General features: G+C 35.4%; 1 protein-coding gene across 21 annotated transcripts in view; it reads right to left on the reverse strand.

Moving 5' to 3' along the window:
• Nucleotides 1-26,879, reverse strand: part of TRDN (triadin) — a 207,337-nt gene that overhangs the window by 22,319 nt on the left and 158,139 nt on the right. For 20 of the 21 annotated variants that reach the window (XM_052677499.1, XM_052677491.1, XM_052677507.1 and 17 more), the window contains 5 exons: nucleotides 26,738-26,788; nucleotides 18,097-18,126; nucleotides 5,721-5,747; nucleotides 4,731-4,778; nucleotides 217-261 (listed from right to left, as the gene is read on the reverse strand). In XM_052677499.1, coding sequence (XP_052533459.1) covers nucleotides 217-261; nucleotides 4,731-4,778; nucleotides 5,721-5,747; nucleotides 18,097-18,126; nucleotides 26,738-26,788 — 201 coding nt within the window. The remainder of the gene's footprint in view (nucleotides 1-216; nucleotides 262-4,730; nucleotides 4,779-5,720; nucleotides 5,748-18,096; nucleotides 18,127-26,737; nucleotides 26,789-26,879) is intronic. The other variant, XM_052677628.1, reaches the window with a different exon arrangement.

Genomic DNA, 26,879 nt, shown 5'->3' on the forward strand with positions numbered 1-26,879 from the left:
AAACACCTCAGCCTGGCATTGTCATTGGAAAGACTGTTGGAACTGCATTTGCATTTGCCACTCTGCTAGATTTGCACAGAGAACTATTTTCAGCCACATATTTCAAAATATCATAAAAACTGACTGTAATGTAAGTGTATGACATTGGAAGAATTATGAATAGTGTTTAATGCTCCCCACACTCACAGCCCCCCTAAAACAGGAACTTGTTCCTACCTGATTTCTCAGTGGGAGCTGTCTTTTGTTGTTTAATTTTCTCCTCTGTATTGTGAAAGCAGCATAAAAGTTAGAAATTCATACTGTGTTAGCATAGGTACATATAACTGGAAAAACATTTCTAAACATATTTTATGTATGGTTCACAGTGGCAAAATAAATGCATGCCTTTGTCATCACTATCTCACAATAGTATCGTAAAAGAGCATGCATGCATGCATTGTGAGTTCTGGCTATGTGGTGAGATCATACACAACGGAAAAATAAATTAGTGGGACTAATGCTTGTCACCAGATAACAGCCACATACCTGTTAATGTCTTTCAAGTAGGCATTAAGATGGAAACTGTATTTCTATTGTACAACTAATATAACTTTGTGGACCTTGCCCTGATTCCTAAGTTCAACAGTTAGATACTATATGACCCTGAAAACTCAGATGTTGCCTAGGCACAAACATTGACTCACACATCTACAATTTGAACACAGGAAATGTATGGAGACCCTCAAGAACATGTTAACTCACACAGGCACATCCATCCAGGGCAGTGTCAATATGAAGGACAGTTCATATAATACTAGCTAAGCTTACTTAGACCTAGCAGGATATCTGTCACGAAACCTTACAGAAGACCTGAGTTTCTGCTAGTTTCATGAGAAAAGCTGCCCAACCCCACAGACTTCTGAACTGCCTGTGGCCTTGCTCAGCACGGCTGTCAGGTGACACAGGCACATGTCAACATCAGCCTCCAGACCTGAGCAGATGTCCTACAGGCAAGCAGGTGGTGAAACTTCAGGAATAAGGCAAGTCAGGTGAGAATTGTAACATTTGTTTTCAGATCTCTACCCAATGACTTGAACATTCCTCTTTCTGATCTTCTAAAAGCTCTGCTCCCACTTTCTCACTTTACCCATATCTGAATTTAAAATTCTTTCTTAACACCTATTTTTCCACATTCACACACAACACTATTTAAGACATTATTTTAGACATATTCAGAATATATTTCCACTTCCTCTCTGATGTAGGCATTTACATCCACAAGCTTCTGGCCCTTCTCTTTCTCTCAAGACCTCTGCTGGGTATCAGATTCAAGTTGAAACAGGTCAGCTTGGATAGAGCTATCTTGTCCCCTAAAGACATACAACTAATCTGAGCACTAGCTGACTAGAAATACTGCTGGATAGTCTGTGCATGCACAAAACTTCTTGGCTCTTGAGCAGGAGCAGTGTTTCCAACCTGCCAAATGTCCTTAAACATGGGAGAAAGCACCAGAGATAGGCGGAAAGGAACTGCCTGCGAATCGCCGTATTACCTCTCTACCAGTGCACCCTTATGGTCAACATTAAGATCTACTTCTTTTTTGTGGGAGCAGTTTCTGTAGACTCTAAATGTCTAAGGTGGATACTAGACCCTAGTCTGCACTGTAAGTATGTAGAATGGAATTTAGAGTGTAACTTCTACATAACTTCTTTGTTTTTTCCTTCTGAAGGTAGAGAGAAAGTTCATCTGCTTCTCTGCATCCATTTATTTTTCACTTAACTCTCTGAGATTCCCAGAGCTATACACATGCCAAACAGGATAAACAGGGCTATTTTATCATGTGGCAACAGACAGAGAAGCAGTCTCATTTCTGCAGTCTGTGCTTTTTGTAGGGAAGTATTGAGGGGAGAAAATATAGGGAAAAGTAAAGCTCAATTTCGGTTGATCTTTTCTATTCTTTGGAAATAAAGAAAAAGCTTTGCACTGCTGTGCTTTACAGTTGTCATCTGGTGGGTGGTGATTTAATTTCTTTTCACCCGTATTAAGTTTAGAGCTTTTTTTTTCCCCTTACTCAGCTATTGTTATGAATGTAGTGAATTAAAAATTTCATCTCTGTTTCATGGCTGCCTGTGAAAGTGGAAATGTTTTTATAGCACAAGCAGCAACTTGCTGAGATCAGGTATTCTCTTTCTGCTCTTTGAAGATCTTTAACATATTAATTAATTCACATATTCACTTATTGAGGTTAGGATATTGAGTTTTCTATACACTTATAAACAAAACAAACGGAAAAACAACCCAAAGATTGGTGACTTTATACATAAACCTTTTACTCTTCACTGAATTAATGACAAGTAAAACTCAGAATGTGTGTAGCTTCTTTGTAGCTTCTCTTTATTTGGACACTATCCCTGCTCTCTTTAACACTAGATTGGATATTCTTTCTTTTTCTAATTCTGATGAGAATTTACACCAATGCTTGCCCTATAACTGTAGGAATCTACAAACCAAATCTGTGAGTGGATGGCATGTCTGATTCATCTAAAAGTATGAGGAGGAATTTCTTTTCAAAGCAAATTCATTTCTGAAAATAGTGTGTCTTGAATGGGCCTAATAACGTGCATTCATCTGGAGATAAATGCAGTAATTCTTTGGTATTTGTTCACCTATCTGCTCTGCAACTTAACTGTACAGCAACTATTGATCTTCTGATTCCACTGGAGAGCACCATGAAGGCTGCATCTCCCCTTTTCCTGGCAGATCTCCAGATGGTGACTGTATGGCTTTTTATCTGTGTCCAACAACTGGTCATAAGTAGAAGGAAACCAAATGAGCAAATTAGCAAAACTTAAGAATTTACAGTCTCTACAAGGGAACACTCTTCAAGAAATCAAGAATTTTCACAAAATCGTATCAGTTTACTAAACTTTCCATGTGGAGAAAAGCAGTGAAAAGAACTACGTTTGACCAAAATAGAAGAAATGCTTCAGCCTTTTATCATAGATATTTTATACCTCATTTAATTCTTTTATTACTATATCATGAGGACTCCAACAGTAACGTTAAAAATTTGATGACTTCATAAAGATACAAAAATTCCAAAATATTATCATTTGTGAAATATTCAGAATTATAAAAAAAATTCTAAAATACAAGAGACTTTTTAAATTTTCTCTGCAGCACTTCTGTGCAGTACTACCAGCATTAATATTCATTTTTTTGGGGGACATATAATTTAAATAGGAAAAATATAAAGCTGTAAATATTTCTGTGTATTTCAGGTAGCTTTAGATGATTTACAGTAGGAAAGAATCCTCTCGCTTTACCTGCTTTTGCACATCCCCTAAACACTTTTTAATTTCCCTATAGAATCACTCTATTTTCTGAGATTCTCTAGTTACTCGGTCATGTGACACTTCTAAAACTGATGACAGCAGACATAAGAATAACAGTTTGAAGCTGCTCTGTATCAAGGTGAAAAAGGAGGCCGCTGCTTTGTACAGAACAAGGCTTTTGTAATTCAGCTGCGAACTCAAGAGCTCTCATTGGCAGGCAGAAGCATTATTACCACCTGTGTTGGCAGATTAATACTTGCAGTCATCATCTGCAGTTCAGAAGAGCCAATGCTCTCCAAAGGAACTGTTAATCACTGGAAATTTTTTACGATAAAGGAAATGTAGCAAGTCTTTTTTTTTTTTTTTTTTTTTAAATTATTATTATTATTTTCAAATTCCAAAGGCTTTAATCTGGAATTTACTATACCAGAGCAAACTGCTCATCAGTCTGATGTACAGGCTATGATAAGATGCTCTGATGTTTGCAAGTGCCTTACAATGGAAATTCAGTTAAGTGCTAATACCTCGATCAAAAAAAGCTAGCTGTGCAGATAGAGCTGGTTCCATTTTGATGGGTAGGGGAACTGTTGTGCTGCCTGCCTGGGTGACACAAAAATGGGCATTAAGACCCCTGCCATCACATGCAGTGCCAGACAAGGTGACTTTCTCACCAGGGCATGTCTGCCTCAGCCAACCTCACCCACCCCTGTCTGCTGGCTAAAACATCTGCTAGCTCTTAATATCTGAAAGGTGGACAAGGAGGCAACATTTCTTGGTGTGTGCCTTTAAAGGCTGGAGTGAGGAACATTCCTTTTTTTTGTCCTGTTGACTCAAAAACAGCAGTATAACTAAATCAGTTGTTAAAGTCTTGTATAAAACTGTCAAACTGTCCACGAAATATTTAACTTGCAATTTGGACACCATATTATAAAAACAAAAGAGAAGTAAAAGTACAGGAAAAAAAATTGTTATCCTACAAATAATTCCCCCCCCCAAAAAAAAAAAATTAGGGAAAGAAAAAGATGAAAAACAAGGCTTTTTGGTCACCATTGAACAAGGTTTCAAGGGGTTTATTTGATTATTTATTCGTGACTCATTTTTTATGTGAAATTTAAACAGCAGCACTACCAAAATTGTTCATTAGACACCAACGCAATGGCCATACAGCCTTCAACCAGATCACATGGAGCTAATATATGCAGAGCAATAGATGAGATATGCTGTCAGTCTTGTTTCTTTACAGCAGACAGATTGTAGGTCTCTGTCTTCTTCCTCAAAAAGTACAATGAGGACCAAAGCCCCAGTTACACAACAAAATCTCACAAGCACGTAACTCAAGCCTCTAAGTTTTGCAGACCACAGTGGTCCATACTGAGCTGAGCATGGAGTGACTGGAAATTGAATTACCAAACTTACCTGGCTTAGTGTGAGAGATTGATTTTTTATGTTTAATATGTTCATGCTCTGCAAATAAGAAGAACCCCTACTTTAGAGGTTTTTCATTTTTACATTTTAAAAATAAAAGATTCCCTTTATAATTTTAGGAGGTTATTTTGCATTATGTATTAACATTAGACTTGATTTTTATAAATGCTAGTCTTGAGAAAAGATTTAAAAAATCTTTCTCAAAATCAAAATAATACAAAAAAAATTGTCATCATTTCTCCTTGATGTTTAATGTAGAAAATATTGAAGCTTTTTTTTTATTATTTTATTTTTATTTTTTTTATTTTTACTTTAGAAATGAAGCAGTATTGCATCAAATGGAAAAGAAAGTTCAATATACTGCATAAACAAAAATTAGCTTTTCATATTCCTCTGTCATCCTGGGATCAGTTTTTCTGGATTCCACATGCAATGTGAAACAGTGACAAAAATAAATATTACATTTTATTAATACACAAGCTGAATGCAATTTTGCAGCTTTTAAAAACATTGATATTAGAAAATATAGTATGGAATAGAAAAAGGAAAGCAAAGGAATATCAGAGGAAATACTAAAAACATATTTCATTCTGATTTATAGCAGCTATGTCTAAACTGCGCAGCACAGCAGGAGGTAAATCCCTCCATTTTATGGATCAGAGCCTGGACAAGGAAGCGCACAGACCCTTCCTGGTCTATGTCACTCGTGATTTCTGCCAGTGCCTCATGGAAACAGAAGGCACAGTTAGTTCTTATCCAAACCTGAACCGGAGTAGAGTTTCCACACATACTGGGGCTTGTGAAACATACCTGATCCTGCGCTACAGAGACTGTCACTGAACGTCAGTTTCAAAAGTCAAAATTTCCTGTGAGTGTTTGCTGATGAATCTCATTTTGTGCTGCCAAGACTTTGAAGATGTAAAAAAGTATCTTTCTCTTAAAACCTGAAGTAACAGCATTCTTCAACAACTTTATACTTACTGTGTTCGTGAGGTTTCTCTGAAGTGCCTAGAAGTAACAAAAATCTTTTAATACTTTTATGACTACAAAACAGGATTTAATGCATTTATTTGTGACATTTGCAAATGGATAGAACATTTAACATTCAGTTAATTCTCTATTAAAATGTTTGACACTTTATGTATTCTTCTTTATACTATCTATCTCAGCCACCTAACTGGGACACTTAAGAAACATAGATGCTTTAAAATCCTAATTGAGCTGATGCTTGATACAACTGCCTCTGTCAGACTTCTACGTGTCCTTTGTGGGCTGAGCTGCCTGCACTAAACAATGACCATGTCTGTAACCTAAGTTAGTGACACTGGTAGGCGAGGTGCCCAGTTCAGTGTTGGTTATTCAAATCTGGAAGTGCCCAATACTGGAAAAAAAAATAGATAATACTTGGAGTGACAAAGTGACACCTAAGGCAAACTAAATCAGACCTTATGTCAGCCCTGACAAACACACTTCCCGCAGTAAGGTCAGTACGCTTCAGATGTATAAGTGACACTCCAAGGAGCAGAAAGAAATATCTGAAAATAAGTGGGGTGCAACTAAACAAAAAGCCTCATCGCTTCACTGCCATATCTCTTAAACTTTCCGCTTCTTTTTGTTTCCTCAGAAAAGAGCAGATTAAATAAAATTAAAACCTGAACTAATGGTTTGCATGAACAATGAGAGAGAGGTAAAAGCTTAGGAAGCCATGCCCCATACCATTAGCTGTGCTATGGAAGGAAATCCAGTGCTTAGGCCTGGCTTGCCATCTGGATTTTTCCTTTTAACTTTTGTAAGGCAGGTGTTTCTCAGGCCATAAAGGCTCTGCCACCCGTATGTATCAGTCTGCCACAGTCTGAGAAGATGCAGCAGTGCAGGATGAGCTGCCTTTGCAGGCCCAGACGCACAAGCAGTAATTTCTGTTTTACTTGCTTTCACTATCATAGAATCATAGAATCATAGAATTGCTTGGGTTGGAAGGGACCTCGAGGATCATCAAGCTCCAAACCCCTTCCTGCAGGCAAGGGCTGCCAACCACCATATCTAATACTAGACCAGGCTTCCCAGGGGCCCATCCAATCTGGCCTTGAACACCTCCAGGGATGGGGCATCCACAGCCTCTCTGAGAAGCCTGTTCCAGCACCTAACTACTCTCTTGGTAAAGAACTTCCCCCTGATATCCAACCTAAATCGTCCCTCCCTCAATTTAAAACAATTTCCCCTTGTCCTGTCAAGGGGCTTTCCTGCTTTCCTGGAAGGGGCAAAGCCTTTTCATTTTACGTCAAGTATCTGTTTAATCCAAGTTGTCTCTGCGATGTGAAGAGTCAATGGCTGGAGATGACATGAAGAATAAAGCAAAAATAATGGAACATTTTATTGGGGCAGTAGATTAAAGATGCAAATTAGAGGGACATACTTGCTTACAAGTTTAGTCAAATCCCATTGTAGTTGAGTATCCAACAAAAATGTTGGAAATCTGAAAAGATGATTCACTTTGTATTGTATCAAAAGGTGTTATGAGATACACTCAACAGCTACAAATTTCTGTTTACTAAAGGAAATTCATGGAAAATATAAAAATATCCTGCACTTTGGGTTCTCGTATACTGACTTATATAACAGACTAGTGTTATTCTTACAATTAAAAAACATCACCTATAATGATCAGAGGTACACCCTGCCTTCTGTTTCTGGTGTAACACAGCATACATATACAGATAAAAAACAAATCAGAGATGAAAAAATGAAAATCTCAAATTAAAAAAAAATTACAGACTATGTCAGCTATGTTAAAATTTAGCATAAATAATAATTTGTTCTGCCAAATATGCCATGATTTCAGTCAGTTGAATATTAAGCTTATTATTAAGCTTCATTTGTGCCATATTATTTCATCAAAGATGACATTCGAACTACTTACACCGCAAACAAAACCCCAAAATGGAATCCCAAGAATCTTATTTCTTTTCTTAAAGTATCATAGTTGTTTGTGACACAGATATCCAGACTATTAACTCAGTGAAAACGTGATGATAAAAACTAGATGTCGATTATCTATTCAGAATTTCCAGAATATTTTATTACATATTATATGGTATTTAATTTAGAGAGTGAGAAATTAAAGGTTATGTTCTGCTGCTCTCCCTCATCTCATGTACTATATTGTTCTGAAAGTGAACCTTTATTCAATTTTGTGCTTAAATAATATTTCTTTACACAGTACCTAGACAAGCTTTGATACTCCACGCTGCAGAATGTGTGAATGTTGAAAATTTTCATCATTTTGAAAAGTGAGTAGGCAAATTACAGAAGAATCTACTTAGAACATGAAATACTATTTCTGGCTTAGGAAGTGTCTGAGATGAGGTCATGGGAGATCATGAGACTCTGTTATGTGACTGTTTCCTTTTGTACTCTTCCCTAGACTTAGTGTTTTGGGTATTGGATTAGATAAACTCTTGATATCTCTTCAAACAGCTGCTGTGATGTTATTAACTAGCAGCACTATCAGCTGGGTAAATAACCCCTTGTTTTTCACAATGTTTTAAAAGTCAGTCCTTAGTAATTGTTTTATCTCTATTTGCTTAACACTTAAAGAAGGAAAAGGATCCGATGCAGATCTAATGAGAATAGAAAAAGCTTTGATGAAATACTTGAAGCTACATAACATCTGAATTAGATCAATGAAACTATCTAGGTCTAAGCTCAGCAGAAACTTTTTTGAAATTTCTTTTATGTCATTCTAAATTAATCTTGGTAACTGGGATTAATAGTTATCTTGCTGTATTTCACATTTGCTTAGAATTTTCTTTGACTCTTGTCTGCTATTCTGAATGCCAGAAGGGCATTAATTATATACAGCATATTTTTGTAAATTAGCTTCAAATAGGGGGTCAGAATAGAAATCTTCTGGTTTATTGAATGGTAAATTGGTGAGGTTAAAAGAAGGACATACTCTTTGATTACAACATGGCTATTTTCCATCTGGATAACAGTTATTTGCTGTTCAGATACAAATATATCATCAAGCATGCATACTCTGTAAGGAAATAATATGTTATGCAGGAAATGGAAGCAACACTAGAACTATTTATTTTAGTGAAGAATAACAAAATACTAATACATTATGTAGCTGAGAAAATTACTTTTTATTGAATAAATACCTGTGTATGATAAATAAGATAATAATATAATACTTTCCATTATACTAAATACAAACTTAGTTCATCACCCATTAAAGAAAGCACAAAGGCTAACAGGATTTGGACTGGGCATTAGATGAGCACAGTAGTGACATCACTCTGTAAAAACAACCCAGGCCAAATGAGGAATCACAATCAAAATGATGAATTAATGGAATTCTCAAGATTTGTGCCTGAATTTACGGTTGAAACAGTTTTGTTCTAGATAAGTGCAAGGTTTTTCGGATTGGGGAGCAACTGTGTTATCAAAAAGACAAGCGGAGTAAATTACATTCCTTATATTTGGAGAGTTCAGAAGGCCTTAGATCACATAAACTTTAGAAAACAATAAAAATATAATGCAAAGAGATTCATCACAACTTAGCATTGTACAAGAGCAGTAGGAGTCTCTGTGAAGTTATTGCCTCCCTACTAATTGTCACTTATGGGAGCAGTCATAGAATCATTAAAGGTGGAAAATACCACTAAGATCATCTAGTCCAACCATAAACCATCACCACCATGCCCATGACCATGTCCCTCAGTGCCATACCTACACAGTTCTGCAAAACTTCCAATCAAATGTTCCCACAAGTTTTCCTGATCAGCAAACCTGACCTCTTATATCTGCCTATGTCCTCCTCGATTCCTGCTGGCTGGCTAAGCAGCTGGCAGACCGATTGTGCAGAAAAAACAGCCTAATGAGCATATGTCTAAAAAATTACCCATCAAAAAGTAGATTAGTTGCAGCACGGTTCTGTTAAGAGACTGGTTTATGTTCTCCCTCATCCTTGCTCTAGGTTAGGATATTTCCTCAACAGTATATGGCCAAAAGTTACACTATGGAAGGGTCAAAGTAAAGAAAGCATGAAGAGTGTGGTAGTGACATAAATAAAGGGAGCTGGTATGTGAATATTGTAAATTGAATGCTCTGTAAACCTTACCTTTACAGAATCTCTTAATTTCCTTCAGAGTTCATTTTATATTTCTGTTTAATTTTAAATATATCTTAAGGATATTTGTCCAGGTTTCTACCCATTAAGGAAGTACTATGCCACATTAGCAAGACAGGTATTACATACTAAGAGATTTGTTGAGTTTATCTGCAAAGTCTGCTAAAGATAAAGGAAGCAGAGAAACCAGATTTCCAGAAAGTACTTTCCAGCTTGTTTAATAGCAGAGAGTGTTTGTTTTAGTCTCTACAGCATCACAAACTTCTTTGGACTACCATTTCAGCATGAGTCTTGTGACTAGTGAGGGCGATAGTGTACGTGACTAAGGCCGTCACTCCCAAAAATGCCATGATTTAGCATTAAAATTAACAATTAATTGCTGCCATTAGAACGTATAGGGTATGAACCTCTAACAGATTAATATTTCTGCTATTCACCAAAAGCGAGCAGGCTGTTCTTACAGTCTCTACTGCCTTATTTCCACTACCAGATAAATGCCTTCCTGCAGTTAGCATGTTTGTGTCCTTGCTGTTTGATTTGTCATTTACCTTAGGGCTGCATAGTGAAGAATGAGATGACTCTTGGTTCTGGGAGATTTTGCTGTAATTCTCTAGAGCTACTTTTTTTTTTTAAATTTATTTTTAACAGAAATTCAACACTGTTTTATATAACTGGGAAAAACAAAAAGTATTTCACAGAGAGAATGGAAGAAAAAAAACTTCACCACGGGGTAAATATAATAGAACTAGCAAAGAAATACAGACATTTGCAATATTTTTAAATGTTTTTTAATGAGAGGAATTGCTTCTACTTGATTCTGAGATGCATGCCTTTAGGGAGCATCAGTAATGATCCCAATCTTTCTCTGTTTCCCAGTTTGTCAGTTAAACAATAGAACTGCACTGGGAAGTATAAGTCTTGTTGAAACAGCAATCTCATACGATAGCAGTAAAAGCTAATGCCTTTAAAGTACTATAAGTCTTAAAATCCCAGGAGTACACATCTTCCATCGACGGAGCTGGAAAGTATAAAATTTCAGCCAAATGCAGATGAGATACATGTTCTGTATTAATGCATTTCATCTTTAGGTACGTGTGTTGAAAGGCCTGAAGAGCTTCCTCTCAATATCCTCAGCTTCTGGCGTTTTCATGTGCTCTTCTCTGAAATTATGGGATGGGAACATATAGATCAGGGAGAATATGCTTAACAAGTCTTTATTTAAGTAATATTTTTTTTTTTTTTTTTTACGTATAATTAAGGTAGAACATAGCAAAGCTCAGGCCATATTTTATATTAAAAAAAAAATTATTGGCACATAAAAGGTAACTGAGTGAAATTAGGCAGATTAAGATACGTAGGTTGTTAGAGTGATTACATCTTTTTCTGAATATTAACACTAGTGTCTACAAAAATAGTGTTGTTTACCATTCCAGATAAGCAATTGGAGCTGAAAGGAGTGCCTCTTGCAGGTGTTGTTAATACTTATTAATATTTAGATGTTCAGTCTATTTCATAATGCCTGTTATTTGTTAAAGAAGCCAGACTAATTCCCTGGGTCCAGACTCCATGCAAGTATCTTGACTATGAGCATTTTTTTTTTAGCTCCTTCTTAAATATGAATGAATTTTATGTATAACCATGGATGACATATATATTATTACATGAATGTAAAATAATGGTCATTAAGACAACAATGAGATGACCTAACCAAAATCTAGAAAAGAAAATCGGAAAAGAGATTAGTTCATATTAGGAATGGAAAATAATAAGAAAGCAATTAGCACTTGAAAAAATGGACTTTTCCCAATATACTATGCATATTAATATGGTGATTAAATCAGAGGACTAATGGCTAGCTTCTAGGGGCAGAATATCCTGAGCCATAATTTTTTCTCATGAATTGCTGCTGATCTCTTATTTTTGCTTTGATTACAACTTTGTAAGACCACAATTTCTTTGAGTATTCATTTACAACCGTCTTTGTATGGGGTAATAACCGAATATTTGTAAATTTTTAGCCAATTAACCATGTGCTATATGGATATTCATGTGTTTAATCATATTATGCTGATTGACAGCTGAAAGTGTTGCTGACAATGCTAATATACATGTGTTACACCTAACTTATAGGAACAACAGAGGCCACCAATTACACAGATCACACTTCCCTCAGAAATCACAGCTGTTGAGTAATCATTATAAACTAGTTTAGCTGTCTTCCTTTGTTGGCAGCAGGGGCTGAATAAATTACTGCTGCACTTTAACAGAAACCACAATCATAACTGCAATTGAAATGCTATGCAAGATCTGCCAATGTGAATTGTTTTCCAGGTTTATCATTTAATAATACACACAGAAAATTGTAGTGTTGCCACAGTTTTACCTTAAAGTGACTATGAAGATTTAACTGACATCAGGTTTAAGATTGTTTAAGATTGTCTTGTTAAGAATGTAATTTTGGGTAAGTTTAAAAATATATTGATGTAAGCTTAACACCATTAGTTTTTTGTGCCTTAACTTAATAATGAGTACAATAAAAATTAAGTGAAAGGATTCTAAACATGGATTTTGTAGCTTAATGCTAAGCATTCTAGTATTTACATTAGCCCCGCTGTCTATATATAACAAGAATAGCTATTTAGTCAACTACTAATAAAAGTAAATAACTTTCTTCTTTTGCACACTCTTTTCTTTTGATGTTAAGCTCTTAAAAAAGGAAAACAAAGGTTTAAGGAGGGTTGTTGAGGTAAGAAACAAACTATCCTGATGTTTATTGCAGTATATTTTATATTTTTTTTACTAATCCTGAACTGTGTACTTTGTTATTGCCAGATCAGAAATACACAGAATTCCAGGAGGAAGATCTTTGTATCCTGACAGATATCTAAGGCAGATTAATCACTCAATCCCTCTCTGGGACTCTTATTTCTCTCCCATAACTCTTAAATAAGACAAGAGTGAATAGCTTCAACTTATAAGCCTCACTTTAGACTTCTAAATTTGTGTGAGATAAAACCTTTTAAAAGTTAGCTCATCTGAAGTGTTTTAAATTTGTGAATTCAGTGAAGATGCATAACATGGATTGGTCTTGAGCCCAGCGCACTTACTGCTCCTCTGCCTATTTTCTGCTTCCATTGAATGGGTAATCTGGAGGGTGTATTCCTTCATGTCTTATCCTAATGCAAGTACTTGCAACATGAAAAGCACAGGAGCCTGTTTCCTCAAGATCTGGCCATCACTTAATGGTGGTTTTGAATGAGAGCATTAAGACTCAGCCCTGCCGAATGCACATTCATTATTTATTTTCTCTGAGATTGCTGAGACAAAGCGTACAGAGGCCAAGCAAATTTCTGATATTCAATGTGTACTTTTCAGTCTATCTTCCATATTTCATGTAAATTCTACATTTGTTTTCCTGGAAAACGCCTTGGTTTTGCTTCCTCAGCAGTGGAAGCCAAAAAACACCGATGTATAACAGCAGTGGTCTACAAAATGAAAAACATCTTTAGGCAGGAGTGGATTAATATTGAAAAGTACCTTGTCTGTTACTAAAGTCTCTCATAAAATAGGTTTTTCTGTATAATAAAGACAGCACTATTTTGTTCTTTATCTGGAGGGCAACGCTAACAACTGGTTCGCAGGTCCCTTGGGCTCCATCTTGTGGCGAATTCAATGAGTGTTATCCCTTGGGAGAGAGTCTTACTTCGAGCTACAGTCAAAATAGCACTGATTATTTTACACAACATAGTTGATTGTGACTGCTTGTTTTATTTTCTCACACACACAAAAATTATATTTAATACTATTTTTCAGATCAGAATTTAAATAAATATTCTACTTTTGTTTCTCCATTTAGAAATACACATTCTGCCAGGGGGATGCATGATGCACTTCACAGTTATACAATTAAGTCATCTAATTTCTTATCATTTGAAGCACTTTAAAAAACTACATTATGGAGATGGGGTTTATATTACACCAGAGATAACTGCAGCTGAACAAAACTCCCATGCTGCCATGGGCTTTATTAATAAGATGTTTGCTTTACTTTTTTTTTCTGGTCAAAATCAAACATAAGCAGTTCTGAAATCCAGTACTACCCAGTTCATTTTCAGTTTGACAAGCATCATGATTTTTCTATATATTTCAAAGGGATTTTGCTTTTCCTTAGCTAGTTTGTACCACACTGTATGGGGATCTACAATTTCCCATTACCATGAACAATTCTAAGAAATTTTTTTTATTGGATTGGCAAAAAACAAGTTTAGATCCTGCATGTATATATTTTACTTATTTTATGCATTTGTTTTATACTAGTTGCACTCAGACTATATATATATTTTTTTTACACCATGATGTGTTTATTGCAAAAACACAAATTTTGATCATGCGTGCCATCCTATCAATTTTCTGTTAATGAAACTTGTCAGCTGAATGTGTTTTTAGCCTTCTAAAAACTGTTAAATGAATTTAAGAGCAAGCTGCCAGAGTGATAATGCTGAAAACCAGAAGTAATGTTATCGTCTACTAACATCAATATGCAAATAACTTCTGTATCTCACTGATTTACAAGAGCTTATAACATCAAACAATCTATATAGGAAATGAGAATTCCAGAAGACAACCAGTCTAACTGTCCTAGAAGTAAGACAGAGCTCCCTCTCTCACTCATTAGCTGTAAGGAACCTACAGAAACAGATTTCCTGGCAGATCAGGTTCACAATTCATGTTATGCAATGACATGGTTCTTATGCTTATGCACGTGGATTTGTAATCCTCTGGGATTATGTGGTAGTTACATCCTGTTTAACTTCTCTAGATGTTTTTTCACTATAATCACAGAAGTAATGAATCTTCAGGGAAAGTTTCCCAAAACTGACCTTGAGAGAGAATTTAGTAAACTTTTAAAGGTTGTTTGTTTGACATCCCCATCTCAGTCCATGACCTCTTCAGTCAGAAATCAATCAGGTATGGAAGCTATGAAGTGAATTGAGAAATTGGCTTTAATCTGGCTCCATTTTGCACAAAGCATTTTTGGAACATTCTGTAACTATGCAACAATTTTTGAGTGATAAATATGCTGTTTTTGTTTACCATATTAACACTTTGTTCCTGCATTGAAAAGGTCACATAGAACTGAAATTTGCTGAAACGTTTTGGTATCAAAGTTCTGTTTATCATTTTCTTGAGGTACACTGAAACTGATGGGCTTTATTTCACATCACTAATATCTAGTTCTGTTCTAATCCATGTAAATTTTGACTTGTGCTTTTAAAGAGTTAATTTTTTTTTGTTGTTGTTGTTCTAGCAGCAAAATTTGCTCTTGGGGATTTTAGGAAATGCCTTCGTCACACAGAGTTGCTGCCTCTTGCCCTTTAGAAACTGACAGTTCTTTATATGTTCCTATGATGGCTCCTCCATCCCACACATGTTGAAATATGGCATAACATGATTCTGGGAGCTGAAGCTGACTGTTTTCTTCAGACTTCAGACGCAAAGTCTTAGGGAACTAACTTTTCAAATAGAAGGGATTAATGCATAAATTTCATGCATAAACTGTGCCCAACTGTTCCTTGCTAGAATCACTAATTTTCTCAATTTAGATAAATCAATGAAATTTATAAGCCTTTTCCATCTTAATTCTTTTCTTTTCTGCCTTTTTCAAATCCCTTTGTGTCTGATTTATGCTATGTACAGAATGTACTGTAGAAACTAAGTGTCATTCCATCTTTATTTCTTCTCTTCTTATGATGGCTTGTCACCCTGCGTTGCTCATTATTCATGCTTTTCTAACTGAAGGGTGTGGATTGGAATAAGAAGGAATAATTGAAGAAAGCTTCATAGACAATACAGTGCCTACGTACTTCATGATTCGCATGAGAAATGATAAAGTGATATTTGAACTGTGCATGCTAGTACCATAATGTATTTTGGATAATGAGCCAGTCAATTTAGAGCACTGTCTGGCTACTTCTATTATTTTTGCAGCTGGGCAAAAGAATACTGTATACTAAAGGAAAAACAGCAAGCATTTCTTCTTTGTATTGCCAGTCGAAGGAATACACATGCAGCCTGGAGCAATTTTCAATAATAACAGAATAAACAAAAATAAATAAAATCTGACAGTATCAGGAGTTAGCTATTAATATGCCATATTTTCTGTTTGGAGCCTGCAGAAAGTGTGAAGCTGGATGTGGAAACTAAAGTATGATATGTTCATCTTTGGGAAGAGGCCTATTTTCCAGCTTAGTGCCTAAGACAGGAACCTTAATTAATGGCCAGGTTTCCTTACTTGCTGGAAGATGTCAGATCAACAAGTTTTTCACTACAATCACAACCTTCCTTCCTGAAAAATGTTGGACTTAGAAACCCAACAGTAAGTTTAATAATAATAATAATTTAAAAATAAGGAAATTATTTTAAGAAGAATGACTTTTAGCTCCATTCACACCTCTACATTTCTGCAAAGTAACTAGCTGCAGGAAGTTCATTCCTCAGCCAGGTGCTTGAAAGTATCCTACAAGTTCCTCCTAGCAAAATCCTCTGAATTAATTAAAAAAACTATATTTTTTATAAGCAAATATATAAAGAACAATAAGAAAAAAAAGAAAAATACATCAAGCTTCAAATAATATTCATTAAAACTTCAATTCTTCATCATTTCTGTGGGGGGAGGTTAAGGTAAAGGAGGAAAAAAAGTCTTAGCCTGTAAAAAATGAATCAAGGGCAAGCAGTAAGCATTACAAACAAATTCCCTTCAAGTTCTTCTGAAAATCAATGGAGCCTTAACCTGTGGTAAGGCTCACAGAAGTAGCATCCTATCTCAATTAGCAATTACCTCACTACTTTATTTCCATTTAAGATATAACAGTTCCTGTGCTAAGTGCAAGACAGAGAGCATTTTGATGTCTGAAAACTAGTGCAAGGGTAACTGCCAGTTTTCTGATACTCCCTGCTTTGCAGGCAACCTGTTATGCCTCAGTTACTGCAAATAAATCTTTGGACAAAATATCCTGCTTGATGCCTGTTCAGCAGGGCGGCTTTTTTAATAACCAAGATTAATTTTATTATTCTTTTAAACACATGAAGTGAAATTTTGGCTCCAATGGAGTGAATGGGAATTTTGCCTAACTAACTAATTAACTAACTAACATCAACAGCCAAGATTTCACTCATGAACTGTTAAAACAGTTGAGACTACTATTTCTTTTTCCAGTTCAATTAATGACTCTGTACAGGAATAACGGGGGGAGGGGAGGGGGGGAAGAAAAAAAAAAGAGAAAAAGCAGGATTAAAAATGTCTTCATGAATAGCCAGCAAAGAATGGCTCTGATGTTCAGCTATGTGAATCCTAGGATCTTCAAATTCTTTTGAAATGACAAAAGAAACATCTCCCTCCTCTTTACTCCCTCTCTCCCCCTCACCCTTTCACCCCCACAAAAAAAGAAAAAGAAACTAATATCCTTCATAAATAAAGAACCAGTTCTGCTCACATTTACTTAACACTAAATCTAAAAAAAATATCTATAGAAATCTATGGATAAGTTCTGAGATTGTTCCCAGATAAACATGCAGCATGTGGCTCACTAATCAAATAATCAGTAATGTTGATTCTTTTAAATAAAACATCACTGTTAATGGTAGTATTTCATCATTTTTGCAATTGAATTAAAATAGAAAAGTGATAAAAAATGATAATACTATAAATAGATACATCCAATAAATACAGGATGTTTATCTTTACAAACTTTAATTACTATTCTAGGTTCTGTTTCAGGATGAAGTTTTCTACCAATCTGTTAAAATACCAAAGAGTGACTTTAACAAAGCTTATGTTCATGTTACATGCATATCTGGAAAAAGGAAATTAAATGCACTATAGAAAGCACATTCTGCAAAGAACAAGCAGTCAGGTCAGCATGCATGGTGCACTAGAAGTTTTGTTCTCTTTGACAGATCCTAACACGATAACAAAAGCCTGCCATTTTCTTCCCAGTCAGAACAATGAAGTATCTGATTCTGGGCATAGTTTGCCTATGGTAAGAAGGAGCAAACAATACTGGAAATGACAACTGTGTTATCACAGTTGGAGTAGACAAAGCTGACTGATGGTAGCATGTGAGGTGGTGTATGTCATCGCAATTGTATCACTGAATGAAAAAAAACATTTTTCATAGCAGTCAGAGCCTGAAAGACACTTCAGTCAAGGGAAAATAATTGGTTTACCTTTCTTCTCCTCTTGCTTCTTCACCGCAGCTGAAATGGAAACAAAAACAGTATTTTTTCACAACTGAATTTAATAACATGTAGTATAAGTAAAAATAACACAAAGTTTCTAATATCTCAAAAATTACATATATTATGCAATATAGGAATAGATTTCTTTGGCAAAACAAGAAACTGATAATCAGAAATCTGATCTGTTTCCTCAGATTCCTGACACTATGATTAATGAGAGCAAGATCCATCTTACCAGATTCTCACATTTTAGTAACAAAGTCAGTGTTCCTCTCAGACACTAATAACGGCAGATAAGAGGAGTAGAGTGAATAAATAAATGAGATGGAGTGTATTTCAGACTAGGAAGGCATGAATTAGAAAGCAGAGACTAAAGGAATGGTATTATGAACCATTTGTGTCTTAAAAAAAAACCAACAAAACAACAACATATGAAGACATCTTTGGTTTCTAATCTGCCTAAGACAGGAAATTGTAAGATCTGGGAAGGAATACAGACCACAAGGAAACTTTTTTATATTCCTTAGGTTAAGAAACCGGGAATCAGTTCCCCCAGAACAAACTGCTGCGTGACTGCTATCCAATTTCTAGACCCAAAGGAAAAAGCCCCAAAAGCTCAACTTGGGGTTCCAATACAGAATCACATTTATCCATAGGGAGTACAGTGAAAGTGTATCAAGATTTTAGTCAAAGGACTGAAACATCTGAAATAGGAGACAATTACCTACATTTGCAGATTATTGCTCCAAACCTGATGGAAGTTAGCCAAACTTACACCTAAGTCCATCCGAATTCCATGTACTACCTATTTCCCAACCTTCATTTATAGAACCTTCTGAAAATTTAGTTAAGAATGCCAATTTATTTTGAAACTTATCTGCTAGGATAAGTGTATTGAGCCCTGCCTTAGGCTAGCATTTGCTGGCTACGGAAGACAGAAGAATTCAAATCTGTAGCTCTTAAACCCCTGAAAATTGTACCCAGCAACAAACTGTCAATGCAAATAGATCTGCTGTGGTGCTGAAGCTGGAAAGGAAATTAGCAGAAGCATTGCTCTGCCCTTTCTTTGGAGAATGGGCCCAAGAAATCAAGGGTCATGAGGTAGGAGGAGAGAGCAGGCATTCTCTTAAAGGTTTGCGTTTTGAGTTTCAGAGCTGATCTCTTCCTTTTCAGTGTTCTTAAACTAAAAAGCTACTATTTTTCTACTTTTTGTTTGTTTGTTTGTTTGTTTGGCAGTGTATTTGGTTAAAATGGAGAAAAAAGGAAAAGCCTGAACCTGAAATTACTGAAATGCTATTTACAAATGGCTTGAGGCAAAAATGAAGTAGATTTTAAAGATTTTTCATGCTGTTGGCCTCTTATTCTACTTTGAGAATAAAACAAATGTTTACTATCTCAGGAATGTGTCCAGGAGTGGAAAAAAATTTAATGTCTAGAATCAGTAAAGAATAGGCACAAAGATTCCAGGATTGGTCTTCTTTGTCATCACTTTTCTTTCATGGCTGACATGTGCATCAAACCCATTTAGTATAACTGTCATTTCAGAGGATTTAGTATTTTTTCCCCAGAAGCTGCTATAGAAGCCTCAATGGCTCTCAGAAAGCTTTTTACTAATTAATTTCTGATCTACACAGACCAAAAATTTAGTATGCCATTAAATCATGTGGTGGCATCTGTTTGAATTTTCACCTTGGCCATGATTTTTCTGGTGGCATTCACTGTAAATACTCAACAAATCTTAAGACTAACTACTGTTGCCAGTAGCATTGCTCTGATCAAATCCTGTTATTGAAACTTATAACAACTAGGAAAAATTGAAAAAGAGCACAAACAACACCATTCACATGACTCTTTTGGAAGATGAGCAATGTGTTAGTAACTGAAATGCAGAAAAAAAGGATGGATAGATCAGTCAAAGAATTTGGTCTAAAAATGATAAAAACTTGTTTACCTGCTGAGAACAAATGTAATATAACATAGTGAAGGACATGAAATAAAGTAGAATGATGAACTAGAGAAGATGATACTTAGACATCAGAGATGGTTTTAAGTGTATTCTTTTTTAATGTTGTTTGGAGTAAGAACAAATTTCTATGCTGTTTCTATGCTATACTGATGATAGTTATTACCTATTTCTTGAATTAGGAATTTGTACCTACAGATCATGATAAAATAAGATGCCATTAACAATCATAAATGACAGTGACTCTAGCCAGTCACTGTTTTTTCTTTCCCAAGCTTATTCAATTTCAATCATGCATTTCCAGTTCTTATCACTATTATACAAAGAAAAATGTTTATGAGGGAAACATAACATGAACGGGAAACACCCCATTTTTTCAGGGATAATGAATCCAGAATAACAGTCAGTACATAAACCAAAAATCCTCACAGAATCAGAATGGATATATTGTATTTAACTTGGATCAGAAATTTAAATTTGAATCACCAGCAGTCCTCTAATTCCACAGACACGGGTGGTTCAGAGGGATTTATTCCTGAGCTTAACAGAAATACTTTTTAAAAATCTTGAAAATGTCCTGTAAGCATCATTTCCTATTCAACAATAGTCTGATCCTTGTGGCTTGATATCCCAGCAGTAGCCAGGAAATAATATTTAGTTTGAATACTGTAAAATAAATTATTCTTCCATGAATTCTACTTTTCTTTTAGAAGAAATTGATTTCCATCCTGAGGCATGAAATTTAACTTCCTTTCTAAATTTATAATAATTAATTATGAAAAGTTGAGCTATGAAAACTGCTCTGCCATGTAAATATCTAGTTCCTCTGTGAAGAGCCCTTGACATAGACTCATGATTTACAGTCCTCCAATAGTGATCATACTAATTAATCCCACAGGTAACCTGAGTCTTTCTATTTCTTATTTGATGAGAAAGAGAATTATTTCTGTCCATTTCTCTTCTGTTTCTCTTTCCTATCCTGCTCTGGTGCCACATTATCATGTAAGAGTTTTGCATACAGCACTCCAGGACAAGATGCACTTTTGATTTATGCTTTATGACTTCATGTCCTAATGCATCTGCATATGGAAGAAAGTTCATTCAATTTTCTGCGTAAAAACTTCGGGACCTTTATAGAATTTATTAAGGTTATTCAGAGACATATTCTTCCCAATCTATCTTCCCATATTTCCCTCCCAATCTGTATTGCATTATGGTTAGTGACACTACATTTTTTTTTCCATTGTGCTGTCCATTCACCTGGTAAATTCAGTGTGTCACAACTCCTTCTGATCCTGAACTCTTTAGTAAATCTTATGGTATCAAAACATTTCATTACATTACTCTTTCCATCTTCTGTTAATTAAGGAATACAACACATCTAGGGAAGGAATTATTTTATGAATGGGCTTTAATGTGGAAATGAATCAATAACTGTTTCCTAATCAAAGACTGAATTTTTTCAATAATGTCCCAGTTATGCAGCAGCTATTAAATTTCTACAGTGCTTCCTATTCTGGAACTTTTTATAGGCCTATTTAAACCATCCCATAAAAGCTGTGTTTTATTGAGGTATATGAAGCACTTACCTCTAAGACACAATTTCTCTTTTTAGAAACCATGCAACCTTGACTCTGTCACTTAATTTTCTAGACATGTTTTTGTCCTGACTTTAATCATGATTTCACCTTTTTCCTGACTGATTCTTCAGTCTCTGAATAACTCTTGAGAGTTAAAATATATTTAGCCCAACACACCTTCAGACAGTAACTTCTTTTGCTGAAGTTGTCAGAAGTTTTGACTAAGTTCTAACATTTATTTTGATAACAGACATAAGACCTGCAGTAAGACAAAAATAAGGCACAGACTCATTCCACATGTCAGGTACTTTATGATAACTGCTCATTGCATGCTGTTATGCTGAAGTGAAAACTGCCTCATGCAAGCAGCTCCAGCAAAGCAGCTGGCAGCCACTAGTTGATACTGCCTTTGACCATCTCACCATAAATTGTCCATCTGTTCATAGTTTGAGAAGAAGGTGCAGTTTTAAAATATTTATGAACCATATAAAGTGATATTTCTCTCTCAGATATTCCTAACAGATATTTTGTCTCTCTTTGTCTGTCTTTCTAAGCTCAGAATTGCTCTTACCAATGTCAAGAGAAATTTTTATCACATTAAAAATCAGTATAGTGAGCATCAGAAAGGACAATTTAGCCTTTCAATTGTCTAGAGTATCTGTGTTTAGAATAATTTTTACTGAGTATCAGAAAACACCTTTCCTGCCCTTTCCCTCTTCTAGTTCAGGTTTTAATGAGGCTTGGTGGAATGACTTCTCATTTGATTATCATCACCGATTTTGTTATTAATGGGTAAGGAATATGTTGTGGTTGAAATCCCCTGCAAACCGGATATTTCTTTTGTTCTAATTTGCAAGAACTGGCTGTCAGACCTACTAAGAAAAATATCATTCACTAGGTAACATCCAAAAAAGTTAGTAGCACTTTTTTCTTCATTACTAGCAACTCCTTAATGAGAATACATAAGCCCACTTTACTAGAATGAAAGCAGCACGAGTGTGTGAGTTCTGTTTCAGCACAGACTCTTTTGCACTTCAAATTATTCTTATTCCAGGGAGCAGGAATAAGGATATAAAATGAACAGAAATCATGGATGTCTTTGGATTTAGATCACTTGGATCACCTCAACAGCCCATGAAGTCATTGGGTAGAAGCACTAACAGAGCAAGTGCATTACTGAGATCCTTGGACTGTATATGGAGTCTGATCCTTCTCCTCATTGATAGTGAACAGGAAATACCAACTACCTACAGGAATCTTTCTTCTCCTGTGGCTATGTAGGTTCCCGACACTTAATGCCTACTAGGTTCAAGCATGCTTCCAAAGATAGGTAAAAATCCTTTTTTAATAACATAGCAAAAGAGCAAGGAGCAGAGGAGAGCTAACCAGACTTCTTGTCTTTCTGCAGCATGAGAAGGCACAGATCTTTCACTACCTCTCTCATCTTTCAGAGGAAGTGACTAAAGTACTAACAGCAGTTTTTCACTTGAACAGTGCAATAAAGAGAGCAATATTCTCGGGACCAAAGGTAAGCAATAAAGCAGAGGGATACTGAATCTGTAATTTGTTGAGAAGCATATAATTCTGGGCAGGGAAAATCCTTATTATTGGTCTCAAATATTGTGTGAAATGAATGTTTTGCAAAATTGTCTTTTACCGCACAAGAATGTATAAAGAAAAAGTTACATATATGCACTCAGAGGACTTGTATTATGAAGAAATGGGAATTCTAGCATGTGCCTACCTCCAGGAAATAGCCTAAATATCAGTTGGCATACTTTCACTTATGAACATGCTTTGTCTACTGAATGTATGCCTCCACATATGTATGTGCATGCTACTTCATTTTGGTTTGACTAAAATAAAAATTGCCTCAAAACAAGCAAACATCAAACAAAAAGTATGAAATGATAAGGACAAAGTTACATTTTATTTATTAAAAAAACTGCTCCATTTTCATTTTATATGAACTGTTTTTTTAATTAAAATTTTAGCTCTTTTTTTTTTTTTTTAATGGCTTACATTAATATTGTGCATTTTTTATTGCTGTTCTTCTCTTCTTTTCTATATCTATTGAAGACTTTTTTTTTTTGGAGAAGTTCTGCCTTACAATAGGAATTTACTACCTCGCAGTGCATCTCAGTCTTGGCATTTATAAATCTGCCTTATCTTGATGTCTGAGTTTTAAGTCTGGTGCCTTCTTGAAGTATTTCTAATCGGCACTGTTCAGAAATGAGATGACCAATTCTGCCATGGTTGGACTACATAGGCAGGCTCGTGAAGCAAATTTTATACGCCTTATATATATAGAATATATAGATACATAACTTATATTTAAGCTCTATTATTCACTAATTTCTATTGTAATTTTACCTCCAACTTTTGCAAATTCAACATTCATTTTTCAAAAGTGTGTTTGTCTTAACAAAGTGGGGGTTAGACTGTGGTCACTTCAGTTCATTCAGTTTATACTGGATTAGACAGATCACTGCAAAGTGGCAAACCATTGCAACTTCTCCAGGTGTTTTGCTGGTTAGCTATTTTAAACTAAGATGTCTATTAAAGAAGCTTCTTGTGTACTCTTAGTTGTCTAAAAAAGGTACCTCTTGTTCTTACTTCTTTACATGGCAATGATCACAAAATTTCTGGAGCACTTTCCCTACAAAGGCTTTTCTCAAACTGTCTGATCTATGTGACATGTCACTTATTATTTTTAAGAAAGAGAGGTTTAGTGAGGCACAGCATCCCACAAGGATGCTTAAAGCCACTTTGTGCATTGGGGTTACAGTTTTCTGACAAAATGTCAATATCTTGTCATACATATTCAGTGTCACCGAGTTAGTTGTATTTGTTTTTGGAAGTACTGCACGCATATGAATTCCAGCATCTAAGAAATGGCTTGTGAATATCTCTCAGATAGAATTGAGCTGAACTGTAAGATTTGCTTTGTCATGAACTTTGGTGACTGAAAAATGATTGAATCCTATTATAGACTGTAAGGTTGCTTCACTATACACATGTATTCAACCTGAAATCTTCCCATTTAAATTTCATTTTTCTGTTAAACTCCAGGGCTCTTAAAGGGTCTGCAGTTCTGCTCAGAATAACCACTTTACAGAATTACGATAAACAATATTTAAAGAAAACTATTGGCCCAATGTGCCAGGTAGCATCTAATTCAAACGATTTAAGTTCTTATAGAGTCAATTGGAGACAAAGAGAAAAGCAGAGTGCTGTGAGATACCAGTTTTTCTCAGTGAACCAACAAGGCATCAAGCACATCCACAGGTAACCTGCAAGGATGAACGCTAGCCAATAGGGAAAACCAGAGCTGATATTTCTCATCTCACTCAGGAAGCTGGCAGAGGCTCAGTGGAGTCAATACTTTTAGCCTGCAATGGACTATGGCTTTGCTCATCTTAGCATCCTGCCAATATTATGAAAACCAATCAGATCTTTTTCAGGCTTCATCCAAGTCATTGCTCTTAGTCACAAGAATATCAGGTCTCTCTAATGTAACCTTGTACTGCATATTTGGCACAAAATATTTGTATCTTGGCTCTTGTAAGCTGTAAGACACAACCACACAAGATTTTTTTATGCCTCTTGCAGTGTTTCAATTTTTAATTTAAAAAAAAAAAAGCCTAAATGGAAGAGTTGTACGTGATATGTCCTATGAAATACTATGTTAGTGGAGTGGTTTCCTGGTAGAGTTTTATTCTCAAAAACTTTGAGCACAAACCACTTCATATGCAGTCAGTGAAAACCAGCAGTGTTTAGATAAACGTTATCTTTCTTGATAGAACATGTTTTGGCTGATAAAACTGAGTTAATCAGCTCATTTTTTAAACTTTCATTTCTTGTACCACTGAGTGTTTGGCAGTTCACTCAATCTAATTCATTAGCAGTGCATCTAGAAAACTCTTGTGGATATAGAATCATAGAATCCTTAGCATTGGAAGGGATCTTTGAAAGTCATCCTGTCTAACTCCTCTGCAATGAAGGGACATGAACAGCAAGATCAGGTAGCCCAGAGCCTGATCCAGCTTTGTCTTGAATATCTCCAGGGATGGGGCATCAACCACATCTCTGGGCAGCTTGCTCCAGTGCCTCACCACCCTCACAGTAAAATACTTGTTCCTTACATCGAATCTAAATCTACACTCTTTAAGTTTGAAACCATTTCCTCTTGTTCTATCACCACAGACCCTGCTAAAGAGTCTGTCCCCTTCTTTCCAGTAGCTCCCATTTACGTTACTTCCTTATACTATTTGATCTTTTATAATAAATAATGTTTTATTTAATTACCACTACATTTAAATAAATCAGTCTTTAAATCAAAAATATTTTTGGATGTTGAAGAAAAAATTAAATTAAAAACTCAACAGGAAGTTCAATATTCAAATATATTAGACTCTAACTAATGTTTAATGCCTCAATAAACTACCTAAACTTATATATGTTTGCAAGAACTGAGTCAGAAGCCAATAGGAGTCAGTTTCCTAAAGCCTGAATATAAAGCTAAGTTGTATTGAAATATTAGTGTACCAAGAAAAAAAAAAAAAGTACTTCAGTATTCATTGTTGACTAAAGTAAGCTGAAAGAAATTGTACAATAATGCATCAATATTTTTTTCATGTCCTAGACCTTGAAATAACAATCTGAGCTCACCCACTCTTCTTCAAAAAGATCCAGACTATTTAAGACTTGTTTTATTATAATCATAGTTTTATCATTGTCTAAAAATGCCGAGGTCATGCACTATATTTTGCAGCTGATCTTTATTTGACGACCAGTACTGATATTTCAGTGTAAGAGAGAGTAAATCACAATAAAATAATATATTATAGAAGCAAAATACAGTGTGAAAGGAAGAATTTAAATAGCAAGAATGAGAAGAAATTAAGAAAGAGGAAAGAAAGACCCTATAGCTTTTGAGGCTAACCAGTACTGATGACATCTTAGTCTCATATAGATCTCTTCTTTATCACACAAATAAAAAAAAAGGTACAGAAGTGAAGGATGCTATTTGAAGACAGCATAGCTAAGTCTTAAATTAGAGCTCTACTCAACCTGTGATTTTTACCTTTATCCTTTGTCATAGCTGGGACTTTAATTTCCTTTCCTTTTGAAGAATCTGAAAAAAATATCAGACAAAAAAAAAATGAAGGGGAAAGTCAGCTATGACAGTATATATACTATATCTGTCTATACTATAACAAACATAC

This window comes from Tympanuchus pallidicinctus, unplaced genomic scaffold (assembly GCF_026119805.1).
Source record: "Tympanuchus pallidicinctus isolate F22 unplaced genomic scaffold, pur_lepc_1.0 scaffold1, whole genome shotgun sequence".
Lineage (NCBI taxonomy): Eukaryota > Metazoa > Chordata > Aves > Galliformes > Phasianidae > Tympanuchus > Tympanuchus pallidicinctus.